General features: G+C 44.0%; 2 protein-coding genes across 2 annotated transcripts in view; both read left to right on the top strand.

The window, feature by feature from the left end:
* The window catches only part of LOC134375916 (beta-galactosidase-1-like protein 2), an 89,986-nt gene extending 86,398 nt beyond the window's left edge, over positions 1 to 3,588 (top strand). Inside the window, 2 exon segments of the mRNA XM_063094650.1 lie at positions 2,716 to 2,950; positions 3,408 to 3,588. Of these exon segments, the coding sequence (XP_062950720.1) occupies positions 2,716 to 2,950; positions 3,408 to 3,588 (416 nt within the window).
* An 11-nt stretch (positions 3,589 to 3,599) lies between these two features.
* LOC134375917 (beta-galactosidase-1-like protein 3) overlaps positions 3,600 to 26,272 on the top strand; it is a 30,488-nt gene continuing 7,815 nt past the window's right edge. Inside the window, exons 1-14 of the mRNA XM_063094651.1 lie at positions 3,600 to 3,799; positions 3,958 to 4,170; positions 9,217 to 9,285; positions 9,724 to 9,819; positions 11,087 to 11,195; positions 14,389 to 14,481; positions 15,858 to 15,939; positions 16,896 to 16,960; positions 21,816 to 21,900; positions 23,463 to 23,600; positions 24,133 to 24,213; positions 24,764 to 24,870; positions 25,679 to 25,819; positions 26,138 to 26,209. Coding sequence (XP_062950721.1) covers positions 3,600 to 3,799; positions 3,958 to 4,170; positions 9,217 to 9,285; positions 9,724 to 9,819; positions 11,087 to 11,195; positions 14,389 to 14,481; positions 15,858 to 15,939; positions 16,896 to 16,960; positions 21,816 to 21,900; positions 23,463 to 23,600; positions 24,133 to 24,213; positions 24,764 to 24,870; positions 25,679 to 25,819; positions 26,138 to 26,209 — 1,551 coding nt within the window. The remainder of the gene's footprint in view (positions 3,800 to 3,957; positions 4,171 to 9,216; positions 9,286 to 9,723; positions 9,820 to 11,086; positions 11,196 to 14,388; positions 14,482 to 15,857; positions 15,940 to 16,895; positions 16,961 to 21,815; positions 21,901 to 23,462; positions 23,601 to 24,132; positions 24,214 to 24,763; positions 24,871 to 25,678; positions 25,820 to 26,137; positions 26,210 to 26,272) is intronic.

The following is a 26,272-nucleotide window of genomic DNA, read 5'->3' on the forward strand; positions in this document are numbered from 1 at the left end:
ACACTGTGGAGAAGACTGCCTCTTCAATAAATGGTGCTGGGAAGATTGGATATCCATATTTAGAAGAATGAACCCAGACCTGTACCTCTCTCCTTAAACCTAAATCAACTCAAAATGGATTAAATACATAAGTATAAGACCTGAAACTGTAAAACTACTAAAGGAAAACATAGGGGAAACACTTCAGGAAGTAGGATTGGGCAAAGAATTTATGAATAAGACCCTGAAAGCACAAGCTACAAAAGAAAAGATAAATAAATGCAATTATATCAAACTGAAAAGCTTCTACACAGCAAAGGAAACAATCAACAGAGCGATAAGTCAACTTATAGAATGGGAGAAGATATTTGTGAACTATACATCTGGCAAGGGACTAATATCCAGAATATACAAGGAATTCAAACAACTACCCAGTAAAAAAAAAAAAAAAAAAATAGTAACCTAATTAAAAAATGGGCAAAGAAGTTGAATAGGCATTCATTTTTCAAAGGAAGGCATACAAGTGGTCAACAGACCCATGAAAAAATTCTCAACATTACTAATCATCAGGGAAATGCATTTCAAAACCACATCCATATATCATCTCACCCCACTTAGACTGGCTATAATCAAAAAGACTGAGAATTACAAATGCTGGCAAGGATGCAGGGAAAGGGGAACTTTTCTACAGTGTTGGTGGGACTGTATATTAGTACAGCCACTATGGAAAACAGTATGGAGGTTTCTCAAACAACTACAGATAGATCTTCCATATGATCCAGCAATCCCACTGCTGGGTATATACCCAAAGGAATGGAAATCATTATGTTGAAGGGGTACATGCACTCCCATGATTAATGCAGCTCTATTCACAATAGCTAAGAGTTGGAACCGGCCTAAACATCCACTGATGGATGATTAGTAAGGAAAATGTAGTATATACACAGAATGGAATATGAATCTGCCTTAAAGAAGAGTGATATTCTGCCATTTGCTGCAGCATAGATAAGCTTGGAGAAATTTATGTTAAATGAAATAAGCCAGGCACAAAAAGAGAAATAATGCATGGTCTCATTCATAAGTGAGAGATAAATAAATAGATAGATAGATAGATAGATAGATAGATAGATAGATAGATAGATAGATAGATAGAAAGAAACAACAATAATAATAAGGTGAAATTTCAGAGGGAGAGAACAGAACTGCGGTTACTAGAGGCAGGAAAGGGGAAGGGAGTGGGGGGATAGTGAGAACTGGTTAATGGACACAAAACTGCTAGTTAGGAAAAGTAAATTCTATTGGTGTACAGTCGAGCTAGGCATCTGTAATGAACAATAATTTACTGCATGTTATCAAATGGCTAGAAGAGAGGAATTTGAATGTCCTCATCACAGAGAAATGATTATGTTCTGTAATGATGAATATGCTAATTATCCTGATTTGATCATCACACATTGTATACAGAAATTGATACTCAACTGTGTACCCACAAATATGTATAATCAAGTACATATATTCTACATTCCAATTACATATTCTTATATATTGTTATATTCCAAGTACATATTCTTATATTCCAATAAGAAAAAGAGAATGGCTAGTATCAAAAAGACAAAACATAACAAATGCTGGCGAGGATGCAGAGGAAGGGGAACTCTTCTGCACTGCTGGTGGGTCTGTAAACTAGCACAGCCATCACGGAAAACAGTTTGGAGGTTTCTCAAAAAACTACGAATAGAACTACCATATGATCCAGGAAATTCCAGTCCTGGGTATAAAGCCAAAGGAAAGAAGAGATATTTGCACTCCCATGTGTACTGCAGCACTATTCTCAATAGCTAAGATATGGAACCAGCAGGTGACTGGATGAAGAAAATGTGTTATATACACACAATGGAATACTACTCAGCCATGAAAAAGATTGAAATCCTGTCGTTCACGGCTACGTGGGTGATCTTGGAAGACACCGTATTAAATGAAATAAGCCAGGAACAGAAAGAGAAATACCGCATATCCTCACTCACACGTGGAAGCTGAGAAAGTCGATCATGTGGAAGCAGAGAGTAGAACAGTAGTTACCAGAGGCCGGGGAGCAGTGAGAGGCCGGTTCACTGATACAAGATGACAGCTGGACTGGAGGAATGAGACCCAGTGTTCTCCAGCACTGTAGGGTGACTAGAATCAATGTAGCGAATACTTTCGTTTAGCTGTAACGGAGGATCTCGAATGTTCCCAACACAAAGAAACGATAAATGTTTGAGATGCTGGGGGGAAAACCAGCGGTTTCCAGGGCTTCAGGGGAGGAGAGGGGGAGGGAGGGGCGATTCGGTGGCGAACAGAGATTTTTTAGGGCGGTGAAACCATCCTGCGTGATGACTGTGAATGTTGACTGCACGACATCAGCATTTGGGAAAACTCTTAAAACCGCACCCCACCAAGAGGGACCCGTGATGTAAAGCGGGTGGTGATGACGTGTCGGTGTTGGCTCATAAGTGGACAAGCGCCGACGGCAGCGTGAGAGGCACTGACCGGGGGAGCCGCGCGTGGGCCGCGGGCGTGGGACGACCTGTGCTTTCCGCTCGATTTCTCCGTCAGTCTGGAACTGCTGGACGCCTGAAACAGAACAAAACCCAGGCTTCTCATCTAAGGGCTCCCCCTTTCTTCCCGCCCGCCTTCGCCTTTCTGTGCCAGCTGGCTGTGGGCGCCGTTTCAGGAGTCCCACGCTTTTCTTCCCAGGGCTGAAGGCACCTGCGCCAGGACGGGAGGTCGGGACACCCCGGGTGCGCACGGGGCTCTGCTGTCCTTGCGGTCCGGGTGGCACTGCGGGGCGGGGCTCCGCAGACCCGGGCGCCGCGGCCCCGCGCGGACTTCGCCTGGGCTCCAGGGGCGCAGCGCAGACCCGGGTTCCACCGGGCGACGCGGGACCTCGGCTCGTCGGCGTCGCAGTGATGGGCTGCCCGGACTTTCTCAGGTGACGGATCGCCGCCTGCCCTAGGCCTGCGCGCTGCAGCCGCGCCGCCCTTCCTCACGCCCCCGCCCCGTCCCCGCCGGGTCCCCCACCGCCTGGGGTGCGCTCATCCGGGCGCCTCCCGGACCTTGCCCATGCTCTGTTGGCCACCCAGTCACGGACAGGTGTCCGCTGCGCGGACTGGGATGCCCTCCTGGGCTCTCAGATCTGCCGGAGACCGTCCTCGTCAGCTCCTCTTTCACGCTTCTCCCTCGCAGCTCTTTCTTCCCTGCAAATCCCTTCTTTACCTCCACCCTTTGAACCAGGTGCAAGAAAATCAGGGTTGCGGGTGCAGACCAGGTGCTCCATCTGCCGGACACCGCGTCTTTCCTGACCCTGGTGGATTGAGCCCCCTTCACCTCCTCCGTGGTTCCCGGGCCCCTTCCCCCAGTGCCCAGCCCTGTCCTGATCCTGTCTGTAGGCTTGTAGGACTGAACGTGTCCCCAGCCTCCGGTTCTGCTGAGGAGGACCGTGGAGCAGCCGCAGTGGTGCGGGGAGCCTCTGTGGACACGGGTGGAGAAGCCGTGGCTGTCCTGGCTTTAGGCTCTCGGGGAGAAGACCTGCCTGTGGTGGGCACCTGCCCTGTGGCCCTTGCCTCATAACGGCCTCTAGAATGGCTTCCTGGTCCTTGCAACTTGACGAGGACACCACCGGCCCCTCGTCATTGTTGTTCCTTTCTGCTTTCAGCCTGACTCTCTCCTGGAAGAGAAGCGTGGGCATCTTTTTCCTGCCATTTATCTTATCAGGATTTGCGCCTCAGTTTAGACATAAAGAGAATTTTATGTCTGGAAAAGTGCATCAGCAGCAGCCCAGGTTTGCCTGAGTGGGAGGGAGGGGAGCGTTCTCTCGTTTCTTGGAGAAAATAATATCACTCCTGTGCACAGAACACGTGCTGCCAAGAACAACGTTTTCTGCTAGGGTTTCAGCAGTCTCTCTGCTGTCTCTCTCCCATTGTCTCTCTCTTCCTCCAGGTTCAATCTATCTCATCTGACCCCTCTCCCGCGGAACAATCGATCTGTGGGACTTCAAACTAAAAGCACAGGTGAGGGTGGACCACACTTCACCCTGGACGGTCACAAGTTCCAGATCTTCGGGGGCTCCATTCACTATTTCCGGGTGCCCAGGGAGTACTGGAGGGACCGCTTGCTGAAGCTGAAGGCCTGTGGCTTCAACACCCTCACCACGTGAGTGCCTGCCCCTCACCCTCTGCCACCTTGTTACCTGACAGGGGCTCCTAGTGTCTGCATCCCAGCTCGGAGCCTGAGCCTCTGGTTTTGGGAGCCCAGTGTGAGGATGTACCTCCTGAACAGTCATTTCCAGCACTTGCCTTTTACACTTAAGCATTCAGCTGTCAGTTACCTCTTGTACTTAGTTTGCTGTGTGATCAACGCCTTGGATAGGGGTGAATGAGAGAAATACAAAGGCAAGTGATTTCCTTGAGAATCTAATGGGGGAGTCGGCGAGTCCCTTAGGAGCACTCAGTTTAATGACATTTGCTTAAGGCACACTTACAAGTGAGTACATACTTACAGATGCATACATGTTTTTCCAACCATTTTTACTTTCGTTCATGGAGATGCCCATGTAGAGAAGTAACAGCGGCACCAACAGAGGAACATGCAGGTGTTCATTTACATGAGTAGTGTCACTAATGTGCAGTTTAATGGTATGAAGGGAACAAACACTGTAGGTTAATGGTTGAGAGCACAGGGATTTAGAGGAAGATAGACCTGGCCTTCAGTCCCAGCTCTGCCTCTAGCTAACCATCACCTCCCAGGCACTAGTGTCTCGTCTGTAAATGGGCAGAAGAATAATTTCCTCATAAGGTTGTGTTGATGATTAAAGAAGATAAAACTTATATCTTATTTATGTGAAAGATGCCTATCCCAATTCCTGGCACACATATGTACTCAATGATGGTGGCAAAAAGAAACACAAACCCAGTTTAGCCAGTCAGAAGAATGTAAATATAAATGAGTGTGAATTTAACATGTCACATGTGTAGTAACAAAAAGCAGTATGTGCTTAGGGTGCACTGACAGCCGGGCACTTTCAAGGATTTTCACGAGTCACTTAGTCCTCACGACTGTCACGTGAGGTGGTTAGTATAATTCTGGTGTGCAGGGAAGGAAAGCACAGGGGTTAGCTTGCTTGCTCAGGATGGCGTGGAAGCTGAGCTGCAACAGAACACAGGCAGAGTGGCTGTGGTGCCCTTCTGGCGTCTCAGGTGTGACCACGTGGCTGTGAGTGTGAATGTCACTGAAGCCACATGGGGGACGAAGGCTTCTGCCTGCGCATGGATGAGGGGTCAAGTAAAAACCACACCCAGTGCCAAATTGTATTTGAATTAGGAAAAGCAGAGCTCCCTTCATATCAGACCCATTTCCAGAGAAACTTGAGAATCAAAATAACTGGGAGGTAATAAAGGTGGATTGAAGCATGAGCCCAAAGGAAATCTTCTGTGGAAGGCTGTGTTGCTGAGGCTGCACGTGAAAGGATGTGTGGGTAACTTCATGGGAATGATGTTCCTGAAGGTCAGGGGAAGGCAGGGAAGACCACCCTCGAGTAAGGATTCTGCCATAGCCATGAAACAGATGCTCATTTAAATATATTTACTATTATAAAGTAAGCCAACCACTTTTATTTATTCAATAAATACTTCCATCTTGTTTACACACAGCCAGGCATGCCCTGGAAAATATAGCAATCCTATGAGGTAAGTAGTGTTGTTATCTTTTGCAGATGGGAAAACTCAGGCAAAGAGAGGCTGAGTCACTTTCCATAGTCATACAGTGACAAAGGAGCACCGTTAGCAACAGTGGAGCTACTCTTGGAACTCAGTCGGGCTCCAGGGTTCAGCTGCCTCTCATAACTGCAGACTTTGCTCAGAGTGTGAGGATTACACTCACTGCACTTTGCAACATTTATTGTAATGTCTTGTTGTAAAGTCTAAGCGTCCTTTGCAAGGGCATATTATGATGCAGAATATATATTTCTGTTTCTTGAGATTTTCGGTATCAGCAATTAGCAAGGTCTGTTGTTTTCATGAGCAAGCCATGGGATTGTATTAGTTAACATAAGGAAAAAAAATAAAGGCAGTCCTGAGAAGCTCAGACTTACAAAATGGAAAGAGAAAGAGCAGGAAGAATTAGCAAAATGTGATGGGGCATGTAATGTAACATTTTACAATTTTAATTATATAAACGATGTTGATGCCAAAATAATTAACTCTACATTACCTTTCTGCATTAGTAACACATTGGTTGTTATAGGTAATGCTTATACCATATTGAATTTTTAAAAAAGAAAACACCATGGTTTTCCTCACACATCTACATCACTGACCAACCAATTGTATGACCACAGAAATGCAAAAACTATGCACCAGAATCAGAGATGCCCCTTCTTTCTGAACATACTCCTCCGTCCTCTTGTGGCAAAGCTCAACGTTGTACTCACTGCAAAGGAGAAAGTGCTGAAGGACACATTTGAAGCTGAAAGATGGTACATTGATGACTGGCTTGTGTAATATACAAAGATTTTAATCAGAAATAATTATTTTTACTAAGAGATGCTACTGCGTCTGTTGAGGGGATCATATAGTTTTTCTCCACTCTTCTTTTGAAGTGCTGAATTATAGTGATAATTTTTCTGATATTCAACCAGTCTTGGGATAAACTCCATTTGATTATGAGACATGCACACGTGTACACACACACACACACACACACACACACACACACACACACACACACACACACACACATAGATTGTTATACTGATTTGCTAGTGTTTTATTTCAAATATGTTTATCTGTAAGTGAAATTGATTTAAAATTCTGTTTCTGCTAGTGTTCTCGTCCAGTCTTTATATCAGTCTTATAATATGCTCATAAAGTGAGTAAGTCATGTTCTTTTTCCTACTCACTGAAAATATTTTGGACAAGAACTATTTTTACCTTGAGTTTTTCTTACAACTCAACTATGACTACCATTTCTTGTGGTTGTGAGGTGAAGATTTTTATGACGATATAACTTTCCTACAAGGTTAGCTCATGTTCTCTATTTCTTCTACAGTATATCCTATTTTTTCCCTATATATCTTTTCTCTTTTCCTTTCTTTTGGATTGACTGGGACTTAAAAACCCTCCTTTCTTTCCTGTATTCACTTGGAAGTTATACAGCGTGTTGTGTACTTGGGCCATTTTTTTCCATTTTCTTACTCAATCTTACCTAATTTTTTAAGTGTTTTAAAATAACTAGTTTCTAGCTTTGTTAATCGTCTGTACCTTTTTGTTTTCTATTTCACAGTGTCTGAGTTATGTATAACTTCTACTCTGTTTGATTTAGTACCTGTTCCTCCTCAGCCTTCTCCTCCTCCTGAGTTGAATATTTGGCTTATTTTCTTTCAGGCTTTTGTGTTTTCTAATATATTCATTCCAAGATACAAATGTCCCTCTAAGTACTTATTTGGTTATACATCCCACAAATTTTGCAATATAGCACATTAAACATCATATAGCTTCAAATATTTCATGTTTTGTTATAGTTTCCTCTTTGGGCCATTAACTATTTGGGAATATACTTTCTGTTTTATTTATTTATTTTAAAATTAGTTTTAGCTGTTTTCTAATTTAGTAGCATTTGTCTTGGGATCATGAGCTATGTGATATACATTTTTGGAATTTGTTAAGATTTATTTTGTGACATAGCACATATCAATAATTTTACAAATATTTCATGTGTTTTTTTTTAAGAAGGTAAGTGCTCCGTTTGTTTGCTACTGAGTTCTCCAGGTATTTATTAGACCCAGCTTTTTAATTATGCTGTTCAAATCTATACATTCATACAATTTTTATTGCTGCTTATTATGTTTATTCCTTAGATAGGCATTTTAAGTCCTCCCACTATGATGGTGAAATTGATTTATTTATTTCCTCTCTAATTCAGTCAGCTTCTCCTTTACTTGAAACTATGCTATTAAGAGCATGGAAGATCAATCACGATTAGTATATCTTCTTAATAGGACATCTCTTTTATTTTTATTTGATGTTAGTCTTATCACCTATTTGTGAATTTTGTCTTAAAATCCATTTGCCTGCTATTAGTATTGCTAGAATAATTTTGCCTCATCTGTGTCTTTTTTCATCTTTTTGTTTTGAGCTTTTTTCAGCAATCTTCCTTAAAGTCACTTGTAAGTAGCATTTAGTATTTTTTTCTAGTCTCTCAGCATATAGCCTTACATATTTTGTCTTCAGCAAACCAATTTTTCTTTCTTTCTTTCTTTTATGTTTAGATAGAAAATTATTTTCTCAACATACAAATGAAGGAAAACATCACAAATTGAATTTAAAGTGAATCGATAAGGAACAAATTTAACCCACAAAGATTGACATCCTTAATAGATAAGGAACTCTTAAAAATGAATTAGAAAAATCTTAACAGATATTTGGTGAAGGACATGAGCAGACAATGCACACACCCCAAAGAAACACACATAGCTGAAAAGTGCATCTAAGGTGTTCTTGCAGGCAGGGGCAGTGGCCCAAGCGTGGTCTAAGGACAGGGCTGTGCTCCTTGCTTGCCTGGATGTGGGCGGGTCTCGAGCTAACCAACTTTTCATTCCTCCTTAAGACAGAAGATCTTAAGAGAAATAAGCTCTGCTATAATGTATCACATGTATTCTCAAAAATCGAGCTGCACAAAATTGTGTAATAAAACCCGCCAGGGCTTATGGGAAGCATGAGATTAGGAGTGCAATACTCAAAAACTTTGTCAGTGACACACAGTGCTGTGGGAGGCCCGGCAGCCCCTCCTGCTAAGGCCTGAGCGTTCCCCTCCCTTGTGCATTTCCTCCTCTGCTCCCATCGCGATTCTCAGCAATGATTTACTGGGCAGATGTAGACATTTTTGTTTTTGTTTTTTCCCTTTTCTGTATATTTTTAATGAGTGTTACAAAGAATGGGGCAGTGAGTGAGATAATTTATATATAAACCCAAGGAATCTAGAATCATAGGATGATTGGTAGCTTGGACCACAATTAGGTAATAGAGAAAAGAACTATTGAAGTTAGTCATTGTTCATGTAGTAGAGGTTTAATTTCCATCGGAAACTTCAACTTATTCCAAAACAGAGGTATACCAGGTTTTGGCTTGGGTTTAGGAATGACTCAGCAATTTGAAGGAAAGAAATAAGGTGATGCTTATCATATTTCTCTCTTTCCTCTTCCAGCTACATTCCCTGGAACCTCCATGAGTCAGAAAGAGGCAAATTTGACTTCTCTGGGAACCTGGACCTGGAGTACGGGACCTGCTGCTTCCGTAACCTGGCCTGGGGTGGGAGGCAGAGACGTGTCTTCCTGGGGTGGATTAGGGACCCCAGAGCACCAGAGAGGGATGGGGCCTGGAGCCCTGTTCTCAGGACACTGTGGGACGCTGTGCACCAGGACCCGGGCACTCAGCAGCTGTGCCCTGACACGCAGAGGGGTGGGCCTGCAGCCTGGAGGCCACCTCTCTACTGCAGTCCAGCGGGGCGAAGACCCTAGGGCTTTTCTGCTCTGCTGGCGTGTGGGGCGGGGGACTGAGCCGTCCCTTCACCCCATCTCCCTGGTTGAGAGAGGGAGGGGAGGGGCCGGCAGCCCCGCCACCCTGTGCTGCATGCGGGCACCCTCCCCTGCTGGCCTGGCCTGGACGGTTGTGCGAGGGACATGCCACAGTTATGTCTTGTTTACCTCCCTAGGGCCTTTGTCCTGATGGCTGCAGAGGTCGGTCTGTGGGTGATCCTGCGTCCAGGCCCCTACATCTGCGCTGAGATCGACCTCGGGGGCTTGCCCAGGCAAGTGGGTCTCCAAGTCCAGAGTTGTGGTCATAGTAAATTTTACAAGAAGTAAGATTTCAGTCTAGTAATAATGAAAACAACCTTCATATACTGAGCACATATTGTGTGTCTTGCACTGCATGTACATCACCTCCTGTGGCGCCTCCAGGAGCATGGTGAGGTGGGGGTGTCACTGCCATCCCCATTTCTCAGACGAGGAACTCTTGGTCATAGGCTTTGAGCATGTGGCCAAGAGGGTGCGCCTGGGGAGGTGAGCAGCAGGAAGCTCGAACTTTTCTCCCTGCAGGGGAGGGGCTGAGGCCACCTCTGTCCTTGTGCAGTGGGAAGAAAGGGAAAGGGGCTTTGGAGCAGGCAAGGCAAGGACCTGGCAGCGCCGGGCTTGTTCCAAGGCCCTTTGGTCTTTGTCTGACCATGTGAGGGGAAGGCCCCCTTCTCCATGCACTGAGACCCTCAGCTCCCTTTCCTTCCTTCTCCCTTTTAATTGCCCTGTTCTTTCAGCTGTGATGCTGGCGCTCAGGCCAGACGACTGAGTTTCAGGTGAGAATACAGGAATCCTTCTGTTCATCCTAGGAGCTGACAGGACTCCCCTGTGTACTCCTGTTTAAATGGGGAATGCTCCATTTAAACAGAATTGAACACCTGAGTGCTTTTACTCCCCACAGTGAGATGAAGACTTTGCTTTTCTCCAAGATGAGCTACTTCCCACATCCATCTCAGGAGCAGAAAGCGCCTGAGCTTGAGGGAAGTGGGAGTTTGAGGAACAATGGTTCCTCCTGCAGGTTAGCTGGAGACCTGCGCCCGCACCTCACTGGTGACCTGGGGGTTCCTGGCTTATAGACTCTCACCCTGCACTTGGAGTCTTAGGTCTTAGAGGAAGTGTGACTCTGTGCCTAAGGAACAGGCGCTGTGCTCAAGGGAAATGTCTTTAATGAACTAAAGAAGAATGGGGGAGAGTGTTCAATAAACGGCAAAAGAAAAGACTTACTAAGATGTGGGTGTGAGAGCTTAGCTGGGCTCAGTCCCCAGTCTGGCCAGATGCAGCTAAAGGTGCTTCTTAGCTGTGAAGTGCCTCGCAGGTAGAGGTGGTGTGATTTCTTCCAAATTTCCCAAGTCTGTGAGAATGGACTGAAAAGCTCACATGCAGAGATCCTCCCGGGCCCCTTGAGTGCCCCAGTACCAGGGCATGAGGTGGATGGCAGGACGTCAAGCTGTGTGCAGGCAGCTCCCAGAAGGGAGCCACTGAGCCAGCCCCTCTCACCCCCAGCTGGCTACTGCAAGACCCCGTGTCACAGCTGAGAACAACCGACCAGCACTTCATTGAAGCAGTCGATAAGTATTTTGATCATCTGATTCCCAAAATGCTTCCTCTCCAGGTAAAGCCAAATGACCTTTCCTCCTTTCTTGCATTCGCTTTAGGGAAGTAGTTTATTTTGGTTGCATCACCAGACACCCCACATCTAGTCCCTATGAGAAGTGAAGTTGACATTCTTGTAACTGAATTCTAGGCTCTCATCTCAAGGACAGTAGCTTTACTGGTCTGTCGTGTGCCTTTACCTCAGGGCTTCCAGAAGGACTCACAGTACACAAGGCAGGGACCACACAAAGGGCTGGGTGGTTGCTGTGTGTACTGGATATTCACTAAATTCACTGCCCTTCGTTCTGCTTGTTTCTACTCTTAAATTATCTTTGTTGTTTTAAACACTTGATCCAAGCACTTAGTAAAAAGGCTCAGAAGATACACAAGAATTTATGGTGAAATAGAATCTCCCCTGCCACCTTTCTAAAGCCATTCAGTTGGCTTTTCAGGTGACAGCCAGTCTTACCAGATCTGTGTGTATCTTTCCAGAGACTTTCTACACACATGTATGTGTACGTGTGTATCCTTTTTTTTATATAAGAATTTACAGTTCCTGCTGGGAATTTTCTTTTGTTACTTGACAATATATTTTTGAAACCTGCCATTCCTGTAAATGGCTGCATGCTGTTCCATGGTATGGATGTGTTGCACTTCATGTGACCAGCGTCCTGTTCACGGACATGCTGTCTCTGTGTGCGCTCGCTTGCTGTTGCCCACATTCCAGTTTGATTTAGTCCCAAGCATGGTAAGAAATCAGACATCAAGCATCTCCCTCTTGGTGGAGAACCCAGACTGTGTGCATGTGACAGAAAGCCTTCGTTTTCACAGTGTCAATCTACACACATGGACAGGTCTGTACAAAAAAAGGACATTGTATCCTGTAGTCTCCAAGACAGCAATTGTTTAATTGTTGTGATATCCTTTTGTTTGATTTTTAAAATATAACTCTCTCTATCTCTAATAAGAAATGAGATGCACATGGTAGTATTTAAATAAAAATAAATCTTAGTTTAAGGAGACATCTCAATGTAGCTTGAGATGGGATAAAAACTAGGATTATTAGGTCGTGAGCTAATAGCTTATTACCTTAGGCTCTTTTGTTTGGATGAGGATACAGATCCAGTCCTTTATAACTAATTCTGATTTGTAAATTGTGAGCTATTCTTATTGGAATAACTATGAAGAGGAGAATCTGGGGATTAGAAAGGAAAGGAAAGGCAGCCGAGGACGATGTTTCTGTAGTACAGCTTTGGGGGAGATGGGCAACACTGAGGGGAAGAAACCCATCTTTGGGATTAGTCTCTGAGTCTGTTAGGTGGAGTCCAGGTTCATCTTTCATAAGAAGGGCTGAAGCCATATGTTTCTGGTTGTGTTTCTGCGATCTAGGTGGGGCTCAGTGGCAGGAGTAAAAATCGCTGAGCTTTAAAACTAGAAAGGCTTTGGATATTTGGATGGGAGTTCAAGCACAAGTACAAATGTCACGTGCAAATGTCAGGACATGTTTGCATGTCCTGGCGTTTGCATGACCACAGCAAGCAAAGCACATGAGGGTGGGAAATCCTAGGAAATTTTTAAGATGTGAGGAATTATAAATGTAGATGAAATGTATAGGGCTCATTATTGCTAAGTTATTTGTATTTTAAAGTCCTTTTATTTAATTGGTTGTCTTCATTATTTTAATTTTTATATAAAAATAATTTTTAGAATGCATTTACTGGTTTACCTGGGACTCTTATTCTTCTCATCCTGTTTATTTCATAAAGTCAACTGTGAATTCTCCCACAATGGGGTTTTTAGAAATCCCATACTTCAGGCTGGGGAGAAAACAATTTTCCTCAGTTCATGAATTCAGAATATGTATGTTCATTCCATAAGTAACTATTGAGCACCAGGGCTGTGTAGTTATTACTGAGTGTGCTGGGCACTGCGCAGGTCATGAGAAGGACACACATGTTGCCTGCGCTGCGGAGCTTACAGTCCAGCAGGAAGACAAGCGAGTGGTACGATAAGGATAATTGCTGCAACAGAGGAGGTGCAGGATCCCCCCCACAGCCAGGGGTACATGACAAGGGCTTGCTGAGAAAGGGAGGTTCAGGGCATGTTTTCCAGGGAAAGTAACTTTAAACAGTGACCTGAAGGGTGGGCCGGCATTAGCCAGGCAAGGGCAGTGGTCAGGAGTTCCCAGTACAGGTGAAACAACAGACAGCAAAGATGGAATGAGGAGTTTGAGAGCTATAAGAAGTTCAGCAGACCTGGGGCGCGAGTGTGAGCTGGGAAAGAGGAAGGTGGATCTGTAAGGAAGACCCACCAAACACACTCACGCTCCATTGCTCCCACTCAAGAACCAGCATCCTTTTGCCCAAGAGGGAATACCGGCTCTAAAGCTGGTGTTTACTCTGTAGGCAATGGGAACCGCGGCTTGCTTTATACTGGGAGTGAAAGGGCAAGAGTTTGCTTTTGAGGGCTCACTCTGCTTTCAGTGTGGAGTGGCTGCAAGAAGGAGGAGATGCATCTGAGTGTGGAAGGACACTGAGTGCTTTGATTAAACTCTGCAAGGTGCTTTAATTTTAGCACAACTAGGTCATTGCCGATGGCTCAGGAGGCGCAATGGGCTAGAAGCTTTACAAGGTGGTTTGAGGAGTGAGTTAAAAGTGAGACAGCAGAGAATGTGAGTGTAGACACTGGTAGCTCTTTCAGGAAGTATGGGTCTTGAAGAGGAGAGAGGAAGAGACCTGAGGCTGGAGGGGAACATTCCTGGCCCCCTCGGCCCCCATCTCTCTTGGATGTGAAAGTCCTGAATGAGTTTCTGTGACAATGGAAGTCAGTCAGTTCAGAAGGAAAGGTTAAAGGGACAGAAGGGAGAGGGAACTATCCAAGGGCCAAGTTCCTGAGTAGGTGTGGAAGGCAATGGGAGCCCCCCTCCGTACGCACACACAGCATTGGCATCACCCTAAGACAGGAGCAGGCAGGAGGGACGCCTCTTTCATTTGTCAGGTGGGAAAGTGGACAGGTGAGTGTGCAGGTTTGAGAGCTCATATTAGTATGAGAAAGTCTCTAATTACTATGAGAAATAGAGGGAAAATGGTGGCAGTCACTTGTCTACAGAGTTCTAGGGAAGGTAGGACTTTCGTCTGCAGCAGCAGCCTAGAGACCTCAGGCTCTCACCCCTGCTGGCCTCGCTCTCCAACCCTCTTTTGCTTGCCTCCCAGTACAGCTGGGGAGGCCCCGTCATTGCAGTGCAGGTGGAGAACGAGTACGGCTCATTCAACAAGGATGAGCACTACATGCCTCACCTCCACCAGGTAGGGAGCTCCTGCCCTGTCTCCTTACCTGCACGCCTCCTTTCTCAAGCTGGCTCTTGTCCAGTGTGCATTTCTGGTCCCCTGCCGCCTGGGTGACTGGGTTAGGAACTGTGCGTTCTGAAGCTCAATTTCTCTGTGAATTTACAAAATATTCAGGATAATCAAGATGTACTTAAATGACTTTATTATGAGACAAAACTTGGCATTAAAAGATCAATTCTTGTTTGCTGTCTCTATGACCCACATTCTCGTGAAAGCAGGGGGCTGGTGAATCTACATCTACAGTAGGTAATGCTTCAAGACCTTACTGAAGGTGGCTGTCGGCTGGCAGCTCTCTGGCCTGTAGTATCAACATCCTCTCTTCCTTTCCCTCTGCTCCTTCACGGAGGGACGTCTCAGACCAGAGAATAACTGCAGTCCTGTCTGGTGTTCTTTCTGGTCGCTCAGCCCCTCCCGGTCCCTGACTTCCCCACATTCAAGAAGCTGATGAGGTTCCAGCCTAAGCTGGACCCCTCCTCAGGGTGCTAAGCAGGATGCAGGGGCTCCGTGGCCAGGCTGGACCCATTCAGACCACCTTTGCCTGCTTAGCTCTGTCCACACGGAGACCTGTGGGTGGATGGCCAGGAAAAACTGGGAGGGGTGCCCGCTGGACAAGGAGAGGGGCGGGGGCAGGACTGGGCTCCCTCCCATGCTGGATTTGAACAAGGTCTGTGAGTAATTGCCCTCCCTGACTTTTCTCAGGGGCTGGCATAGCCACCTCAAATACGTCTTACTTAGTGAGCGTTGTTTTTTCTTGATTTTAAAAATTTACCATTCACCTCCACTCCCTGGCCTAGATATGGCTCCATGAATGAACCCATGAGACGCATGGACAGGGCCCCCTTGCTCTCTGGCTGTCCGTCTACTTCCTGTGCCCTTAGCAAATATGATTTTCAGATTAGGTCCCCACCCCTTTCCCCACAGCCATGGTAGGCCTCCTTGTTTCAGGACCCCACAGTGTCAGCCTCTCCCCTTTGACCACAAAATGCTTCCCACGTCTTTTTCTTCTCCCTGTGACTTACATCTAGATCCTCCCTGAGGGTGTTTCCTAATCAACTCAGCTCTCTTTTTTCCCTGGAGGCTTTGCCCAAGGGGTTTCAGAGCCCATGCTCAGCTGATTTTAGGGTCAGCCCCCAGGAAAAACACCAGGCTGAGATGGAGACAGAGATTCTACCCCATCTGACTAAGCTGCAGATGGTCAGACTCTGAATTCAACCTTTCTCTACCTCACACTCTGCCCATCTGAACTCTGCCATATTTATTTCCTAATTTCCTCATATTTCTTTTTTCCATGGGAGTGAGGGAAGTGGATTAATTTCATTTAGTTTTCTCAACAGACCCTGCTGGAAAGAGGGATTACGGAGATGCTCTTGACTTCTGATAGTGAGAAAGATGTGCTAAAAGGCCACGTCAAAGGAGGTACCAATTTACAGTTATTTGAAGGGAGAGCTGAAGCTGTTAGACAGCCAATTTAGATCTTGAACAAGCCTCGGAGAGAAGCAAGTATATCTCTGATGCTTCTTTTTCCCATGTCCATGGAAATGGATCCCAGAGATTTGATATTATAAAAGCTGAGGACTGAAGGTCAAAGCTAAGTTCACTCGTCAGTTCTATTGCTTTTCCTGGCTCCTGTCATCCTTAAGCAGAACAGTAATGCAGCGCCTCTCTCCGCAGTACACCTTTCCATATTTTATGCTTTTTCTGTGGCTAGGAGTCTGGATTGGTTCTGGACCCAGCTTAGGACCAGGGCCATTTCCACCGACATGGAAAGCCATGTGGGGAACCAGAAGATATTTGTAGGTATTGTGTAGGGAACTGGCCTAGGCAGGGTGCCAGGCCTGGGATCTGACAGCCTGAGGCTCAGGGGAGACACATAGCAGATCCTAGTGAATAAGGGAGCGGCATGACTCGGGACGGAATCATAAAGTGACAGCAGTGAGTGGAATGACCAGGTATGAGTGGGCCGGTGGGTCCAGGCGTGTATCTGTCAGGTAGTCTTTAGCTCAAGACTAGCTGCTGCTGTAGACTGCTGTTCTTGCCTCCTTTGTAGTGGCTTTCCCCTACATTAATGGGGTACACTTGAAAGTGCACTGAGCTTGGGGCTGGGAAACCTGCATTCCATTCCTAGGTATAATCAAGTTGGGTGACTTAGCCTGGCACACTTCTCTGCACAAAGGGGGGTTAATTTCAACTGCCCTTTTCAGTAAAAATGAATGTCCTTGCAAGTGTCCAATGATGTGGTGATAGCTATGACAGCCCTTTGTGTATTGCAAAGTGGGATACACGCAGTATGTCACTATCCTTACTGCTCAGCACACCTTCCCTCCCTGGGGCATGGCCACAACCTCAGCCACACCTCTCCCTTCTTTCTACAGCGTTGGCCACTGTCAATTTGAGAAATCTTCACAATGATGCTTTTAGACAGCTTTATTCAGTGCAGGTAAGACATCCTGGAGATGAAGAGTTGCCTTTTCTCCTGCATGCCATCCCTAGCCTGTGTTGCTGGCAGCCAGTGAAAATAGGAGGTCTGCAGATGAGGCGATTGCAGCTTTCCCCTGGGGCCTTGGCAGGGTTCCAAAGCCAGTTGGGAGTGTGCATGCCTTCTGGCGTGGGGAATGAGGGGGAGAGCCTGCTTGAATCATCTCTGTTAATGGGTCAGGTCAGGAGATGACCATGGCAAGGGTGAGGGGGTTATGTGAGGTCAAATCTCACTACAGAATCAGAAGGAGATTTATTTTTTTTAAAGATGTCTCATAGACAGAAATTAGTTGAGTAATCTTAATCTTATTTGAAGATCTCAGTCATTTATTCTTAATGTAATTAGTGAGATATTGAATTTAAATCTACCATCTTGTTATGTGCCATCTTTTTATTCTTTTTTGTCTTTTTCTTTACAACCTTAGCTTCTTTTTATGGATTTGACTGTTTAAAAAAAAAAAAAATTCCTGTTTTCTCCTGTGCCAGTGTAGGAGTAAAAGATCCTTTTTATCTTTTAAAAGTTATCCTTGAAATTTTAATGTAAGTACTTAACCTACCACAGTATAAAGTTAGGTGGTATCTTTGCTTTCTACCTAGATTATACAAGTATCTTAGAACACTTTGATTCTATTTACTCCCTCAGACACACATTCTAATTTTTTCTTCTATTTGATTTCTATTTTTTGGAAACTAAAAAAAATTATTGTATTTGTGTTAAACAGTCAATATTCACTCAATATTCATCATTTTTTGCTATTTATTTCTCATATCCTAGATATTGTATTTGGTATCGGTTTTCTTCTGCTTGAAGTATATCCTTTAGAAATTTCTTTACTGATGTTTTTCAGTGATAGCAAACTCTATTTTTAAAAATCTTCAGTCTTTTCCTGGTTCTGGAATTCTAATTTGGTGTAGTTGTTATCTTTCAGCACGTAGTCTGCTGAATTTATTGTTGCTTTTGAGAAGTCCTCTGTCAGGCTAACTCCTTTGAAGGTAATTTTTTCCCCTTTGTATGCTATTAAGAAGTTTTTGTTTGTCTTTGGTTTTCTGCAGTTGGACTATAATTTGTCTATGTGTGAATACCTTTTTATTTATTAGTCTTCCAATTTGTTGGGCGTCTTGAATATGTGTACTCTCAGCTAGTGTTCCTTCAGTGATTGCTTCTGCCCTTGTCTCACTCTCATTCTGGGATTCCAGCTAAGATTCTTAGACCTTCTCACATGTGATCTTTATCTCTTTAATTAGTTTGTGTATTTTTGTCTCCTTATGCTACCTTTTGGATACTTCCTTCTGATCTATCTTCACACACATGAATTCTCTTTTCAGCTATATCTAAGATTACCTTATATTTTCTCCAACATCTATTCTTGTCCTCAGTGAGAGGGTTGGTCCAAATAACATAGGTCATCATTATTGGAAATTGAAAGCCTTTTGTTATATCTTTGAATATGTTTAAAAAATTTTTCAATTTGGTTTATTCTCTTCAAGGACACAGTTATGTGTAACACAAAATTCTTCTATCTTATTTCCACATCCCCTCATTCCTTTCTCACTAACCTTTTCTACTTTCTATTTATTTCCATTTAATTTTGTTCACTTTTCATTAACTTTCTTTTTGTGTCCTTATAGCTACTTCAAGTTTCAGCTTAATATTTTCTATTATATTTGACTTTAAGAAAAACTCTGCCAGGTCATATTTTAGCTCCTTATGTTTTCTTATCATGTCATCTTTGAGCACTTTTAGCTCTGTTTTATGCTCTCAATTTATAAAAGTGATTGTTTCATTGAAATTTTTAACTTTATAACAATGTTTTTGGCTACAATTTTAACCTGTCCCATGGAAAGGTTTTGCTGTTTTTCCTCTAGTTTCTTGTCCTGTTGAGAGAGAGAGAGAAACACTTTTTAAAAATAATTTAAAAATAGATTCTATTCTTGTCCTTTTTTTATTATTACTCATGTTTCATTGAGATGCATTCTTATTGGCTCAGGTGCATGACTGTGTTCCAGGTTTACAATAGGTCCTACTGGCACAAGGTTGTATGTGGGGATGAGTTCTTTTCTTTACCCACCTCCCTTTTCCTTTTCTCTGTCCTCCCAGGGGGCCAGTATAGATTGCAAGGTTGCTCTCAGGTGTCTAACAAGCAGCAGAATTCTTTCTGTTAGTAGTTCTTATCTGGGGTTCTTCAATAATTATTTCCTTCCAAGCTTCTGATACATTGAATTATGTGAAGTGTATCTCTTTCACCAGCTTGTGCACCCTATTTTGGATTTGCAAATAAGAAGTTGTTGGTATTGCAATACAGAGTTTACTTCTTACTTGGGGGAACTTTGTGCTGCTAGCTTTTCCTAAAACATTCAACAGAGAGCCGCCTCTCTGTACATATTTTGAATCCCTAACAGACCTTCAATGCTTTGGTACTCCTTCTTGCTAATTTATATTTTGATGTTTCAGATGTCTCTTAGATTTATGAAGATGTTCGTGTTTCCATTTGTTATTCTTCATTTTGATTTTGAGAATTTCCAAGAGGAGTATGTTAAGCCCAACGATAGCCCAGTGACACTTTAACACCAGAAATCAGTCTTTCCTCTTAAATACAAATGGAAAATCAAGGATCTGTATTTAGTTAATAAAACTTCCCAAAAGAAAAAATAATTATGCTTCAAATAAGGAAGAAAATGGAAACCAGGGAATATAGAATTAATTCAGGAAACAAAATATAATATCAAAAGGCTCATTAATATGTATAGAGATATGAATAAACTTATTTATGCATGGGACAACAGTGGGATATTAAGAAAAATAATAGAGAACCAAAAAGAAGTCTTACAGATTAAAATCTGATATCTGAGATTAAAAATTAAATATAATAGAAGGTAAATATGAGGCAATTTCCTAGAAATAATACAAGTCAATGAGACATAAAATATAACAGACAAGATAAATGTCTTATAGGATGATTTTAGGAGGCCCAATATCTTACTAACAGTAGTCACAAAAAAGAGAGTACAAAGCACAGAAGAAAGGAAATGACAAATAACTGACATAAGAATTTCATTTAAATGAAGGGTATGTATATCTAGATGGAAAGTTTCCCCAAGTGGTCAGCACAGTAAGTGATAAAAAGCCCCACATTGTGAAATTAGCATCCTCCAGATAGAAAAACCATAGACCAACATACCAAGCAATAAGAACTAGAATGGTATAGGACTGTAAAACATTGACATTGGATAATAGGAAGCAATGGAACATGCCTTTAAGATTTTGAGGACAAAGGAATTTCAATATAGAATTTTATACCTAGTCTAAATATTAACCCGTTGTGTTTGGTAGTCAGACATTTAATGACTCAGAATATTTATTTTCCATTTACCCTTTCTCTGGAAGTGTTTGGAGGATGCAGGAAATGAGGGATTAGACCAAGATCCAGAAAACATCGTATCCATCCCCAGAGACCAGCTAAAGAAAAGTCCTAGGATGACAGCTCTTCAGGCTGTAGAGTGTGACCATTTTAGATTTGTGGAGTATGAGGGACAGGGTGCAGGGGATGCCCAGAGCAAACTGATCATGTGTACTGTGAGTGCCTGACCTGTTACCCAGGAGAAGCTCAGCCAGAATCTTTCGTTCTAATATTCCTGGAACAACAACAGCTAGATTTGCTGTGGAGGAAATGTCACCTTTTACAGAAAGAACCTGCATTATTCAACAGCTTTGAAAATGCTAGGCTAGACGTGGAATGCAGTTATCAGGCTAAAAGCCTTATGGCAACTGACAGGTTAGACCACCCATTATATAAACCTGAAAAGGAATGCCTATATTTTTAGGCAAAAATTAGCTCAGAAGTGTTGAGAAACGCATTACTTTGGTATGTTTTCTTCTAGTTTTAGTAATTTGCAGTCTGAGGCAATGTAGTATAATTGTTTAAGAGTATGGATTCTGGAGCTAGGCTGGCACAGCTCAGTTCCCAGCTCTGGCATGTCCTAGCTCAGTGAACTTGGACAGGTTACCTAACCTCAATTTCTTCATTTGTAAAATGAGGACTGATAGTATCTACCTTATGGGGCTGCTACACAAAACGATTCAGTAAAGTACTCCAATCAGTGCCAAGCACATAGTAAAAGTTCAATAACGATTGGGCATATTAATGTGATAATAATTATTGTATTTAAATAAAAAGTATAACCTATAAAGATGTGATAACATTTATGAATTTTCATAAACCAAATTGTTTAGTAACAAAAAGTGCAAAATAAAAACTGTTAGAAATAAAGAAGAGCTAAATAGAGAAACAATGACAGTGAATTCTTCAACACAGATGAGCTAGAAAAAAATTAAATAAAGGAATAGAGACAATGAACAAAGTATTTATCAGACAGTATAAGTCAGTGGCTAATAGCTGGCTCAGACCTGGATTTGAGCTATGGCTCTGTCCTTACTAGCAGCATGATCACTCAGCCTCAGTTTCTATATAAGGTCCTTGTGTGTCCAGAACCAATGCTTTCAGTGCCAGCCTTGGTTGAGATTATTGGTGGTGCTTTCCAGGGATCGCAGGAAGGCATGTAAAGCTAGAAAGAGTCTAGAGACAGTGTTTGTTTAGAAGGAGTGGAGGAGCCAAAGCTGTCGATGATGGTGAAGGTGTAAGTGGTGGGTGGGGGATGGGGTAGGAAAATAAGGAATTTTAGATCAAAAAGGGAAATCTCTGAGTTGGGAAAAAGGTGAAAAGCACGAATTCCTCATGTTCTCATCTGTTGATTCAGTTTTTCTGATTTTTCTTTTTTGTTTTTTGTCAGACTTAGTATTTGATTTGGTTTGTTTCTAGGAGAATAAGCCCATTTTGGTAATGGAATACTGGGTTGGTTGGTTCGACACCTGGGGAAATGCACACCACACTAAGAGTGTGAGAGGTGAGTGCTTTGCTGTGTTTGTCTCCAGGTGGACATGGCCCTGAGTCCTGGATCATTCTCACAGTTCTCTGCTAATTACCCTGCTGATTCATCCACAAATATTCATTCAACTCCTGTTATGTACAAGCACTCGGCCCCAAGGATGCACTAGTGAATCAAAATTACATGGTTTCTATTCCCAGCAAGTTTATAATTTAGTGGAGTCGACAGATTATTAAAAATTAAAACAACCAACACATAGTTAGCTCCACATTTGGCAGGTACTTTGAAGGAAACAAATAGGGTATATGAGAAAAAAGACAGGGAACAGACCTGCACAGGTAAGGTAAGGTGGTCATGGAAGGCTCTCTGAAAGGTGACATCTCTGAAGAGGCTGGTGCATTTGCTTAAAGTCTTAATTGTCAGGCCTCTTCTAGGGGTTGTCACTACATGGTAGTAATTATCAGGAGAAAACATGCAGGGGTGGCTGAGAGCGTGAATCTTGGAGCCAAGAAGGCGAGGGTTTCAGTCCAGCTCTGCCACACTAGCTCTGTGACCTGAGGCTGGCTTCCTGCACTTCCTAATCTCAGTGTCTTCATTCAAAAGTGGGGATTATCATGAAACCAACCTTACAGGGTGGTTATGAGGAGTAAATGCTGCCTGGCAGTTATTGTTTAATTAATAAAAGTATGTTGCTGCTAAAGATATGTCGTTATAGCTTGTACCTGAAGTGAAGAAAACCATTGACAAATACTTGGTGACTGAGAAAAGACTTCTTTGGGCCAAAACCCAGAAAAAAACCCCAAAAGAAAACACCACTGCCACTACCACCAATAATGCCAACAGCAATACCATAACCACCACCACCACCAAACAACAGTTTTCTGATCGCTTGTATGTCAGGCACTATGCCATGTATCTTATATTATCTCATCAGTTAGTTTTCTCAGCAATGCCATGATGTAGGAATTAATACCTTCATTTAACAGATAAGGAAGCAGAGGCTTGCAGAGATAAAATAGGCTGCCGGATGTCATGCAAATAGAAAGGGCACAGCCAGGATTGAACTTGCCACTGACATCAAGCCTTTGTGCTTCCTATGGTGGCCAGTGGAGAGATGATTGCCTGTTAAAGCGTGATGGCAAAATGAAAGTTCCCGAGATTAATGATGGAGAACAGCCACTTGTAAGACTACTGCAGTGGTTCTAAATCTGTGTCCCCGGAGACATTACTCTAGAAGGTGGTAAAGAGGGTATACTAATTATTTGTGTGGTCTCAAAAAATTTAATGAAAATAAGGTATTTAAGTCCATTAGAATTCTTACCCTATTATTTAATAGATGTAGTTTGGAGTAAATTATGTCAATACTCTGGGAAAAAAACAATTTTAAAAGGCTCTGGTATTGACAGGACTTTTTCTCCTAGAGTGGTTCTCACCACTTCCACCCATTTCTTGGTTAGAATCGTAGTAGAGGGTAGATGACAAAACAATGGGTTGTGGGGTGGGGTTGGAAATTATCAGATTTCACCAGAGACTGTCTCCTCTTAATTTCTAATTTTCTCTATGTTCTCATCTGCCTACAGAGGTTGAAAATACTGTTTCTGAATTCATCAAATATGGGATCTCCTTCAACGTATACATGTTCCACGGTGGAACCAACTTTGGTTTCATGAACGGGGCCTTAAATTTTGGGGTGCACCTACCTGTTGTCACTAGCTACGGCAAGTGTTTGTGGGCATGGTTATCTCCCAGCATGTTTTGGCATCAGTGGGTTCTTGGCCTGTAATCTGTGCTGAGCATTGAGGGTTTTGGCATCTATTTTCCATTCTTCCATGATGTTCCTAATGCCCCAACAGGCTGTCACTACTGTGGACGGCTGCTTGGGACTTAGAGCTCTGCTTCCCTCATTCTATATACTGGTCCTTGACTTGAACTGGCTGAGACAGGGTGTGAGTGGTGTGCTGCGGGGCACAGAGAGGCACAGTGGCAGTGCAGGTAGAGGAAGGAAAGAGTGTCCACCAGCAAGTGACATGGGGGCGAGCCAGCATCATGGCAGCCCCAGGTCCCGTGGATGTGGGAACTGGTCTTAGGTTGGCACCATACACCCCAGCCTGGGCTGGAGCGTTCTGGAGGCAGGGAGACGCATCCTCCTTGTGTCTCTCTTGGGGTCCCAGCCATCTCGTGCTGGTGCTGCTGACATGGGCCTGCCATGGAGGACTGCTTGGCTATGACGGGGGTCCTGGTGTCTTGCAGACTACGATGCGGTGCTGACAGAGGCCGGAGATTACACAGAAAAGTATTTCAGGCTTCAAAAACTCTTTGAGCGTGTCTCAGGTACTCAGCAACCACTTATTGGAGGCATGGCCCTCCCCATGAGGGTCTGTGTTCCGTGAGCGTGAGGGCAGCCTTGAGTTCAAATCCTGGGTCCCCATGCCAAAGCTGTGTTTCTAAGCCCATTGCACCTCCGTGCTTTCACGGAAATGTGGCTGTCTCCTGGGTCTGTCTCCTGTGGTGATTGTGAAGATTGAGTCACTATTCATAAAGCTTTTAGTACCATGGATGACATAGCAACCCCAAACACAAAAGCAAAAATCATCCTGTTTAATTTTATTTGTTTAAATAAGGTTGGTTAGCCATCTACTAAGACCTGTGAACACCCAGTCTACATGGCCAACATCGCCCCTTTAGAGGGCTCCATGTCTGTTGGGTATGTGTGGGTACAAAGTGGCTCCATACGTCACTGCCTGTTTATTGTTGCTCTTGTAGAAGCACACCCATGTCCTAGGACAGGCCCTGTTTCTCTTGCTGGTTCCAGGATGCAGGAGGTCATGGATGGGGATGGCTTTTTCAGACACTTCAGCCCTGTGACCTGTTTTCGTTGCAGCAAACCCCATGCCCCCCCTCCCCGCCCTTACTCCCAAGGCTGTATACCCTTCCGTGAGGCTGTCTCTCTACTTGCCACTGTGGGATGTCCTGCAGTACTTAAACGAGGTGAGAACCACTTGGGCACTGGGACAGGGTGGCAGGTGGGGGAGAGAGTCCTTCAAGGGACTTGTTATTGGGAAGTATGAAAACGGGTCCTCTGTTTTGTCCAAACTTATGACCGTGGGACAGGAACCACCAGCAACTCCTGAGTGTGTGGGGGGGGCCTGGGGTGGGAGGGGTGTTAGAGGATCCTGTTTCTGGCTCAGATGAACCTGTCTGGTGGATGCTGCCGTGTGGGTCTGTGTGGTCCATATAGGATCTGTACAGGAAGGGCTGCTGAGCTGGGAACCCAAGACACGGAGCTTCTGTCTTCACCAACAATTAGGCCAAATCACTGAGCTGCTCTGGGTCTCTGCTCCACTTTTAAAATTAGACTATCTGTCCAATTTTGGAGAAAAGGAGAAAACCACTGGAAAACTGTAACTCGTGAATTCACATTGCTTTCACCTTTGCTATCACTATTTTAGATAAAAAGTAGTGAGTGGCGCACTGTAGATGCTAGATAATTGTTTGCCTGGTGTGTAAATTCACCACGTGGCTTCAGTTATTTCAGAATACAGCTCTCTCTGTTACGCAGTTCTTAACGGTTGTAGCAATGGTTTTTATTTCACCACGCCTCACCGCCCCTGACTTTCCCGGTCAGTGGAGACATAAAGCACCAGAGCGTTATCACACAGCATCTGCTTCATTATTTCCTGTTTGAGGAACGCTTGGGGACCATTAGGTGGCACAACGCAAGTGATGAGGGTCTCAGGAAGAGGGATCCTGACTTCTCATCACTTTGGCTTCTGTTCCTGCTGTGTCTCCTTCATAGCCAGTCAGATCTAACATCCCAGTCAGTATGGAGAATCTTCCTATCAACAGTGGAAGTGGTCAGTCCTACGGGTTCATCCTTTACGAGTCCACCATCTGCTCCGGAGGCCGTCTCCACATTCATGTGGAAGACGTGGCACAGGTAGGCTCAGCAGGCTGTCTGCTGTGGTAGGTGAAATCTTAGCTTAACTCTGGGATTGGGCAAGGTGGTTAGTCACTGGTCCACTCTACTATTTGGTAGTATTTTAAAGCACCTACTGTGTGGGAAGCATTGGGAATATAAAGTCAACCCAAACAGACTTGCTTTCTGCTTTATCACAACTCCTTATCTGTGTCCAGCCGTCTCTGCAGACCTAGGCCAGTCCCTGCCCCTGTAATGACCACGTTCTGCTTAAGCCACAGCCTCTCTTCTCTGTTCCTCAGATGGGCCTATCAGTCTGATGCTGCCCTTCTTTTGCAGGTGTTTTTGAATGAGACACTTATAGGAGATCTGGACGGGAATATCCGGCACCTGAACTTGCCTAAATTCAGCGTATGTAACTTGAGAGTCCAGGTGATGCCCTAGACCTCCCACTCAACATAAGCATAACCTGGT

The sequence above is a fragment of the Cynocephalus volans genome, chromosome 4 (genome assembly GCF_027409185.1).
Source record: "Cynocephalus volans isolate mCynVol1 chromosome 4, mCynVol1.pri, whole genome shotgun sequence".
Lineage (NCBI taxonomy): Eukaryota > Metazoa > Chordata > Mammalia > Dermoptera > Cynocephalidae > Cynocephalus > Cynocephalus volans.